This window comes from Colobus angolensis, unplaced genomic scaffold (genome assembly GCF_000951035.1).
Source record: "Colobus angolensis palliatus isolate OR3802 unplaced genomic scaffold, Cang.pa_1.0 Scaffold325, whole genome shotgun sequence".
Taxonomy (NCBI): domain Eukaryota; kingdom Metazoa; phylum Chordata; class Mammalia; order Primates; family Cercopithecidae; genus Colobus; species Colobus angolensis.
The window spans coordinates 346,902-357,328 of record NW_012116544.1 but is presented as its reverse complement, the minus strand read 5'-3'; the positions used below and the strand labels follow the sequence as shown (position 1 = coordinate 357,328).

The window sequence follows — 10,427 nt, the reverse complement described above, 5'->3', positions numbered from 1 at the left end:
TTCTTCTCTGTGCGCTGTTGACCTAATGATTTACACCATCTCTGTAATTTCTTATGCAGTAAAATTATTACAAAGTAGCAAAAAAAAAAAAAGAGAAAAGAAAAAAAGAAACGGGCAACATGGCGCAGCTCAGGCAGAGAACCCATCTGATAGTAAAAGATTAGGGTGGGGACTACCAGAGATTCATGGCCTATGCAAATGGCATGCCTGGTCCAATCAGTTTTTCTTGCTCCATGTAGATCAGACACTGCCTCCTCACCAGCTCCTCAATAGCTCCCCCTGCATTTCACTGTGGAGCCACAACCCATTTTTCTGAGGCCCCTCTCTGTAGCAGAGAGTTATCTTTCTTTCTCCTATTAAACTTCTGCTCTTGGCCAGGTGCGGTGGCTCACACTTGTAATCTCAGCACTTTGGGAGGCCGAGACGGGCAGGAGGTCAGGAGTTCGAGACCAGCCTGGCCAACATGGTGAAACCCATCTCGATTAAAAATACAAAAACACACCAGGTGTGGTGGCACATGCCTGTAATCCCAGTTACTTGGCTGAGGCAGGAGAATTGTCAAACCTGGGAGGCAGAGGTTGCAGTGAGCTGAGATCACACCACTGCATTCCAGCCTGGGCGACAGAGTGAGACTCCATCTCAGAAACAAAACAGGCCGGGTGCGGTGGCTCAAGCCTGTAATCCCAGCACTTTGGGAGGCCAAGACGGGCGGATCACGAGGTCAGGAGATCGAGACCATCCTGGCTAATACGGTGAAACCCCGTCTCTACTAAAAAATACAAAAAACTAGCCGGGCGAGTAGTCCCAGCTACTTGGGAGGCTGAGGCAGGAGAATGGCGTAAATCTGGGGGGCGGAGCTTGCAGTGAGCTGAGATCCGGCCACTGCACTCCAGCCTGGGCGACAGAGTGAGACTCCGTCTCAAAAAAAAAAAACAAAACAAAACAAAACAAAACAAAACTTCTGCTTTTCATCTCACTCTGTGTGTGTTCACATCCTTGATCTCCATGACCATGAGACAATGGACCTCAAGTATTACCCCAGACAACGAGGCCTCCTCAATACACATTTGGTTTATCCATTCATGAACTGATGGACATTTATGTTGTTTCCACTTTTTGGCTATCATGAACGACAATACCATAAACATTTTGAGTACAATTCTTCACATAAACACGTTTTCAGTTCTCTTGAGTATATACTGAGGAGTGGAGTTCATGGGTTGTGTAGTATCCCTGTTTAACCTTTTGGTGTAGCAAAGTGAAACTTACAACATAGAAATTCCACTCACATCGTTTCTATGAGTGGAGTTTATATGAAATTTACAGAAAAGGTAGATCAGTACAGACAGAAAGCAGGTTGTCTAGGCTGGAGGCCAAGAGCAGGGCTGGCTGCAGATGGGCATGCAGGACATTTTTCTGGCAAAGGAACTGTTTTAACAGTGGAGTTTTGTGCTGGTTGCAGAACTGTGTACAGTGACTAAAAACCACTGAGCTGTAGACTTACAATCAGTAGATTGTTTTGTATTAAATTGTGCCCCAGTAAAGCTGTTACGGAATGCTAGGACATAAAAACACACCCCCAAACACAGCAACGAGGCAGTTAGTGTTTCCCAGGGAGCAGCTCAGGTGACAGTTGCATTGTGCAAAGTGATCCCTGTGACCCAGAGCATGCTTAATGTTTAGGTAACGCTTTAATGCAGCCTTGGAGGGCAGGTAACTTGCACCTTGAAACTTGAAGTTCTTGCTAGTGTTGCTTGTAATTAAGCTAAAGTAGTTATATAACTAATACAGATAAGAGTAAATTTAAGGAGATGCCAAATAAATGAAGGAGGTGAGCAGCCACCGCAAGACTGAAGCTGGGAGGGGCGTGATGGAAGTCATTCAACCCAAAACTGCTGGAATGGAGACCTTGCCAATAGATGGGTTTTAAAAAAAACAAAAAGTGTGTTTTACAGAAACGAAATGAGGACCCATCATAAGATCCAGTTTATTGTCAACACGGCACATCCCCCCAACTGTGTGTCTGCAGGAGGCATCAGTGTGTGCTGCTGTATTGTGTGATGTGGAAAGTCCTGGTGTTTGAGGAGATGGGGCACTGGCTTTTATTTTCTACAGCTGTCTTTTATAATCTAAGGAGAGTAAAGCTTCTGTTGGTGAGCACATGGGGCTGCAGGAGGGTTGTGGTGTTGAGTGTCCGGGCCCTCTGCAGGGCCGCCTGGGCCAGTCAGCTCCTCCGCTGGCTCTGAGGGTTTGAGTTTCACAACCCCTGGACGTCCCGGTTCCTCTTGTGGAATGGCTCTGTCCAAATTTCCTCTTATAAGGACACCAGTCAAATTGGATTTGGGCCCACCCTAGTGACCTCATTTTGGTATAATCATCTCTTTAAAGACCCTATCTCCAAATACAGTCACATTTTGAGGGCCTAGGGGTTGGAGCTCTAACATATGAATTTTCAGGGGGACACAGTTCAGCACTAGCAAGGTCTTTCAGGCCTCAGGACTCCAGCTGAGTAGCGAGGCAGAGTCCAGAAGGCAAAGGGAGACTCTAGAGGCTTTCACAAGTGGGACCATCCTGTGTCACCTTAGGCTAAAGGGAGGAAGTGATCTTCTGGGGCTGCTTAGCTGGTTGTTCCAATGAATCCAGGAGAAGCAACCAGGTTAGCTCTGCCTCTGCCCTTTGGAGATCCATTTGGATTCAGTTCCAGTGCTGCCTGGGCCTAGAGGCTGTGCCGACTGAGTCCTGGGCACAGTTTAGGGACCTGCTCTCTGACCACAGGCCAGCCACTCCCATCCCTGAGCCTGTTTCACGTCAACAAAATGAGAGGGTGAACGAGATGATCTCTAAGGTCCCTGCTCACCTGCAGTCGCAGAACAGGTCCGGGATTCCATCTGGCAGCCTGCAGCTGTGGAGTGGACGGGCTCTGTGCCGAGGTCATCTGTGCAGTGTCCACAGCAAGTGAGGTGGGCTGAGTTCTTCAAAGGTGCTGATGCTTGATGTGGGAAGGCAATGGTGTAGATGCCTTTTTCTCCTTGCGCCTCTGTAACCAGGTGGAGATAGCAGTGGGATGTTCTAATCCCTAATGTCATAAATTCGAAGTAATGAAGGAAAAAGTGGAAGGAGCCGTTTCTGCCTGGTTTTGAACCGGGAAGCTTTTGCGTGTGAGGCGACATGGGACTTTGTGATACTTGCTTCCCTTTTGTGTGTGCTTGAAATTTTCTACAATAATGGTTTAAAATATGCACAGGCCAGTTTTTTTTTTTTCCTCCAACTTCCTTAGCAAATCTTTTCCCATCAAGTTGTTCATTCAACTGATGGGGAGATTTTGCATCATACATGTGACAAATCTTCATTCCAATCAGGTAGGTCAGTTTCCTGCCTGTGCGAATATGAAAAATTGCTTTAAGCTAGGCATGGTAGTTCATGCCTGTAATCCCAGCTACTTGGAAGGTGGAGGTGAGAGGATCACTGGACCCCAGGAGTTTGATGCTGCAGAGAGCTATGACTGCACCACTGCATTCCAGCCTGGGCAACAGACAGAGACCCAATCTGTTAAAATTAAAATATTTTAAGTTTCAGCTGGGGAGGATGGCTCACACCTGTAATCCTGTAATTTGTTTGTCTGTTTTTGAGACAGGGTCACGCTTTGTTACCCAGGCTGGAGTGTGGTGGCACAAAACCGGAATACTGCTTATCAGGCAACTGTTTTCTGATTAAGACTCCTCACATCTCATGCCCACCAAGCCACTTCCAGCTTCTCAAATCCAGATCCTAACACTCCTACACATCTACCCTTGATCTTCCACTTCTGAAATGCTGCTAAAATGTGGTCATGGTGGTATTTACCTTTACTGCAAAGGAATAAACTTGGCCTTGTTTGATCAGCAGGTTCTCCAGGTGGTCTTTTTTTGAAAAAGTCAATAGAGAATAATTTTAATTCCTAAAAGCTTTGAATATTTTTTCTTCTCCTATACATGGTTGCTCTAGTAGGTGATCACAGGTGCATCTGGGTGAAGGTTGAGAAGACTGACGTATATATTCATTTAGAGATAATTCTAAAATTAATTGTCACCCATGGGTCATCCAGATGGAAAATTATTGTGCATTATTGTGCAGTTAATCAGATTGTGACTCGAACCACAGTGGCTGTTACAGACGTGCTCATCCTTAGTGGAACAAATCGGCATAGCCTTTTATACCTAATATTCAGTTTTTTGTTTGTTTGTTTGTTTTTGAGATAGAGTCTCTCTGTTGCCCAGGCTGGAGTGCAATGGTGCACCTGTCTGCTCACTGCAACCTCCGCCTTCTGGGTTCAAGCAATTCACCTGCCTCAGCCTCCGGAATAGCTGGGATTACAGGCACCTGCCACCCCCATGCCCGGTTATTTTTGTATTTTTAGTAGAGATGGGGTTTCACCATATTGGCCAGGCTGGTCTCGAACTCCTGATCTTAAGTGATTCACCTGCTTTGGCCTTTCCAAAGTACTGGGATTACAGATGTGAGCCACCGCGCCTGGCCCTAATATGCACTTCTTGACATGAAAAAGTATTTTTTCTCTATAAGAAGTTGCAAGGACCACAAAAAGTGGCTGTGTACATTCCAGGGCCACAACAGTGCATCTCAGCAATCTTGCCTCAGAACTCCATCATTTCTCCTCCTGCATAATATAATCTACAGAGATCTTAACCAACTTCACATTCCACAGAACATTGCGTTTTGTGGAACAGCTGGGATGCTTGCTCGATGGAGTGTGGACAACGTGGTCACAGTTGTAGGGACAGAGGTTATGTGTAGGTGCACCAACACGGATGTACCCTCACCAAGCCAACCTGGTTACCACCACCACTGTGTGGCCGATCTTGTATCCTCACCAAGCCGACCTGGTTACCACCACCACTGAGTGGCCAGTCTTCTATCAGTAGAAACTCATTCTGGGCCCCAACATGGCACCTTTCCTTTTGCTACCAGCCTCCTAGAAGCAGGTTTTTAGATCGGATCCCTTTTGTCATGAACGGCATGGCAATTTGACCTCACTGCAATAGACACCATTTCTAGATTTGAATTTGCCTTCCCTGCCAACGCACATCTGACAGCTCTACCATCTACGTGCAGAATGCCTCAGATACCCAGAGTATTCTGCATAGCATCGCTTCTGATCAAGGAACTTCTTTTCTAGCAGAAGAAGGGCAGTGACGGGCTGATATCTGTGGAGCTGACAGGTCCTGTGTTATTCCGTTGCCCGGAAGCAGGTGTTCTCATTACGACACCAGCTCTTTCACAGTGTCAGTTCAGAAACCAGACCCTGGAAAGGTGGGGACAAAGGACACAGGGAATCAAAAATGAAGAAGAAGGTTCTAAATTCCAATGATGTCTTCATGATCAATTGCCATGTTGGGGGGTGTGTATGTCCCTGTGTGGAAGCTAATTTGTCCTCTCTCCATCCTCTTATCATTTTACATACTCCAGTGGTGGAGGCTGCCATTCAGTCAAGATCGTGACTGTACATGAGGGATGACAGTGCCCACAGGCAGTGCTATGGCTGCTGAAGGCCAGCGTTGTGTGGACACCAACATGTTCTTAGGAAAAGCAAAATGTCCCTGCTGTTTAATGGAAGTTCATATGTGAGTGAAATGCTGTGTGGACACTGAATGGCCACGGGAGGGCCCTGCACCCGTTTTTAAGCAATTGCCTCAGCCCCCAGCCCACACTCCTGTCCTCTGAGTTGTGATGCTAGGGCTGCTTTGCTGTCAGGACCCCATCAGGCTCTGCCGGGAGGGGCATTAGAAGGAGGCTGTCAGCCAGCAAGAGGGGAAAGAAACCAGTCCTCATGACGTCCTGTGTTCTCCTGTCCAAATCGTCCCAGCAATGTTTCTTCATCCTGGAAGTTGGCTCCACTTTGCAGATTTTGCTTTCACACTTTGGGCACTCGTCTCATCCTGCCCTTAGGAAAACAAGCACCAGCCGACTGGCCCCCACACTTCCGCAGCCGGGACCTGAGGCCCTCCTCTGAACACCCAGAGTGTCAGCAGCAACCACACAGCAGCTGCTCCTGGGAAGCCTGGGCCCAGCTTTGGACGCCGCTTCTTCTCCCCCCGTGCTCCGGAGGTACCACAGGGCAGGGCCAGGCAGCCCTCCAAGGCCCGGGAGATGCCTCTCCAGGGTCTCTGCTGAGCTCGGAATGCCGTGGTCACTGCTTGCCCCCAGATGTTTGAGCTCCAAGGATCCCTAGTGTTCTTGTTTTGGCCATTCATTTCTCCAGTATCTGGTTAGCAATTTTATTTAATTTTTGTGTTTTTTAGACATGGGGTCTCGCTGTCACCCAGGCTGGAGTGCAGTCAGTGGTGCAGCCCTGCCTTACTGTAGCCTTGAACTCCTGGGCTCAAGCCGTCCTCCCTCCTTAGCCTCCTTAGCTCGGACTACAGTAGCTAGGACCAGGCTGGTCTTGCACTCCTGGCCTCAAGTAATCCTCCTGCCTCAGCTTCTCAAAGGGCTGGCATTACAGGTGTGAGCCACCATGCCTGGCTAGTAATTCTTCTTTTCTTTTTTTTTTTTTTTTGAGATGGAGTCTCGCTCTGTTGCCCAGGCTGGAGTGCAGTGGTGCGATCTGGTCTCACTGCAAGCTCTGCCTCCCAGGTTCCTGCCATTCTCCTGCCTCAGCCTCCTGAGTAGCTGGGACTACAGGTGCCACCACCACGCCCCGCTAATTTTTTGTATTTTTAGTAGAGACAGGGTTTCACCGTGTTAGCCAGGATGGTCTCGATCTCCTGACCTTGTGATCCTCCCACCTCAGCCTCCCAGTGTGCTGGGATTACAGGCGTGAGCCACCGCACCCGGCCAGCAATTATTTACACTAAACTTTCTGTTAAAATAACTGATGTGATTTTGTTCCTAAATGGACCCTGACTGATACACAAGTTTCAAAATAATGACTCAGTTTCTCTCCTTATTTCTCTTCCAGTCATCATCCTCCTAGAGAGAGAGAGTTTTAAACTGTTAAAGAACTTGAGGTACTATAATGAATCACAGCTGCCACAGCAAACTTGACATGTGAACAGGGTCAAGTTTTTAAATGCTTCCGTTTATATTACCTCACTTGATGCTGTCTTCTTGCATTCATTCAACAATGTTTTATTGAGCAACTACTATTTATAAGGCACAGGGTCTGGTACTGTTAATATACTGTGAACCCCAACATTTGAGACAGGTGTCAGTTTATCTAGAAAGTTTATTTTGCCAAGATGGAGGACGCGCCCATGACACAGCCTCAGGAGGTCCTGACGACACATGCCCAAGGTGGTCGGGGCACAGCTTGGTTTTATATATTTTGGGGAGACATGAGACATCAGTCAATATATGTAAGAAATACACTGGTTCCGTCCAGAAAGGCGGGGACAACTCAAAGCAGGGAGGGGGCTTCCAGGTCACAGGTAGGTGGGAGACAAGTGGTTGCATTCTATGAGTTTCTGATGAGCCTCTCCAAAGGAGGCCATCAGAAGATGCATCTGTCTCAGGGAGCAGAGGGATGACTTTGAATAGAATGGGAAGCAGGTTTGCCCTGAGCAGTTCCCAGCTTGAGTTTTGCCTGTATCCTAGTGATTTTGGGGGCCCAAGATATTTTCCTTTCATAACACACAAAAAGCAAGATATTCCCCCCATGAGGATAACTACTAAACTGCAGGGATTTATTTTTATTATTTAAAGGAGGTTTTATAAAGCCTCTAATTGAACACAGAAAAAGGCAAATAACTGTCCAAGAGAGTTATATGGACTCAATTTCTGCCATTTAGAAAGTTTCCACTTAAGATATCCACATTTGTTAGCTTAAGTCATCAATTAAATAATTTAGAAAGAAGAGAAAAGGAACAGGAACCTAGAACTTAGCATGCATCCAATAAGACAGCTATTACCAAGAATTAAGAAATATAGCATTAAATAGCAGAAACACACAAAAAATAAAATAAAGAAAATAAAAAATAGAGTAAATTTAGTCCAAGGAGGTTATAAACAATCCACAATGACAATAATAGCAAGGCATTGCTTCTTCATGGAGCTTTGGATTGACACATCGTGATCTTTACAAAATCCCTCAGAGTGCAGGTGTCATGATTCTTTTCTTTTTTTCTTTTTTCTTTTTCTTTTTTGTACAGGAATGTTCATAGTGGCTTTTCTTACAATGGTCAAAACCTATAAACCAGGCAGTGACCATCAACAGGAGAATGGCAGCAGACACTCACAAAGGTTGAGTGACTTACCAATGTGACACAGGCAAGAAGTGGCACAGCAGGCACCAGACTCTGGGGTTCAGTGCTGGCTGCCAATCCTGCAGTGGTTCAGCACCTTCCTCAGTGCCCCCATCACCTCCTGGTTCCTCAAGCTGTAAATGAGGGGATTGAGCATGGGGGTAAGGACCGTGTAGAAGATAGAGGCCACCTTGTCATGGCTGGGGGGCCGGTAGCGCCTGGGCCTCAGGTACATGAACATGGCTGCCCCATAGAAGAGGGTGACAGCTGTCAGGTGGGAGGAACAGGTGGCCAGAGCCTTTTTCCAGGTCTGAGCAGAGCGCATTCGCAGCACAGCCCCTAGAATGCAAGCATATGAGACCACGATGATGGAGAAGGGAAGGAGAAGCATGAAGACACAGCAAGCAAAGAGGAGGGTGTCAAAAAGGGAAGTGTCTACACAGGCCAGCTTCAGTAAAGCTTGCACCTCACAGAAGAAGTGATCCACATTCCTCGAGTCACAGTAAGGTAAGCTCATGGCTGCCACCATCTGAATCACTCCATCAATTATCCCAAAGGCCCAGGAGCTCCCAATAATCTGGAGACAGACCTTCTGATTCATGAGGATGGGATAGTGAAGTGGGTGGCTAATGGCCACATAGCGGTCATAAGCCATGAGTCCCAGCAAGAGCCCCTCAGATCCCACAAGAGAGACAAAAAAGCCAGTTTGTACGCCACAGCCCACAAAGGAGATGGACTTCCTGCCAGACAGGAAGTTGGCTGCCATCTTTGGCACAATGTTACAGACCAACATGAGGTCCATGAGGGAGAGCTGGCTGAGGAAGAAGTACATGGGGGTGTGAAGTTGAGGGTCCATGTAGATGAGGAAGATGAGGAGGACGTTCCCACAGAGGGCCACTGTGAAGACCACCATAACTGCAGAGAAGAGGACAAGGTCAGTCTGGCTGTGGGAAAAGATGCCCACGAGGATGAAGCCATCTGTGTATGATTGGTTCACCCATCTTCCCATGGCTTAGTCGTTCACCGTCACCTGAGAACACAGAGAAATTATGAGATTGAGGGACATGTCTCTATTGTGCTCCAGATTCTTCAGTTCAACAGCATATGATCTGAGACATGCAGGAGGACACTCTCGTATTCCTGTGACACAGGTGACAGGACCTCTGCCAGCTCTGAAATTGGACTCCACATGGTTATTCGTGCATGTCGAAACCCAGAGGGTAGAAATGGGATCATTTCATGTGCCCCAGGACTGTTGGACAATTCTCCTCCAGCCAGCAAAGCCCAGGCTTTCCACATAGCTGGGGTCACATGGGTTTGGTCCACTGTCTCTAACAGGCCTTGGACTATTTTATGCCCAAGAGATCATTTACATGTGTTACAAAAAGGAAAGATTATGGAGACGTGAGATGTTCTTTAGTCTTTATTTTGTTCAGGTCAAAAATCCTGGGACCATTTTCAATTTCTCTATTTCTTTAATTCCCTAGGTCCAAACCATCAGAAAGCCCTTTGGCCGTACCCTCAGTGTTTCTCAGAATCTAATTCGCTCTTCCCACCCTCACCAAAACTACCCTAGTCCTAGCCACCCTCCTCTCTCTGATGGGTTATTGTAGCCTCTTCCCTGGTCTCCCAGCTTCTATCCTTGAACCCTTGAGTCTATTGTCACAGCATCTGCAGAGAGTCTGCTAAAATGTAAGGCATTTGTGCAACTTTCCTAGTGAACGTATGTCGATGACATCCTAAATTACTCCAAATAAAGCCCAGGTCTTACAGTGGAAAGTAAAGCACACACACACACATAGACACAGAGACAGACACAGACATACAGACACAAACACAGACACACACATAGACACAGAGATACAGACAGACACAAATACACACACACAGACACAGACATACAGACACACAGGCACAGGGAAATAAACACACACAGACACACATACATACACATGAAAATACACACGCAGAAACACATAGATACATGGAGGCACACACACAGCCACATAGAGAAACAAAGACACACACACAGATACACACCCAGAGACATATAGATATGGAAATATATACACAGACACACACAGAAACACATAGGCACACATACATCCATATACAGAAACACAGAGATACACACATAGTTATACACAAATACAGACATATACACAGGCACACGTAGACACAGTTATACAC

At 46.8% G+C, this 10,427-nt stretch overlaps 1 protein-coding gene across 1 annotated transcript; it reads right to left on the bottom strand.

Moving 5' to 3' along the window:
• Positions 1-8,298: 8,298 nt before the first annotated feature.
• On the bottom strand, positions 8,299-9,246 carry LOC105518642 (olfactory receptor 2V1). The gene has a single exon (XM_011951719.1). The coding sequence runs from the start codon at positions 9,244-9,246 to the stop codon at positions 8,299-8,301; it is 948 nt and encodes a 315-aa protein (XP_011807109.1).
• Positions 9,247-10,427: the final 1,181 nt, after the last annotated feature.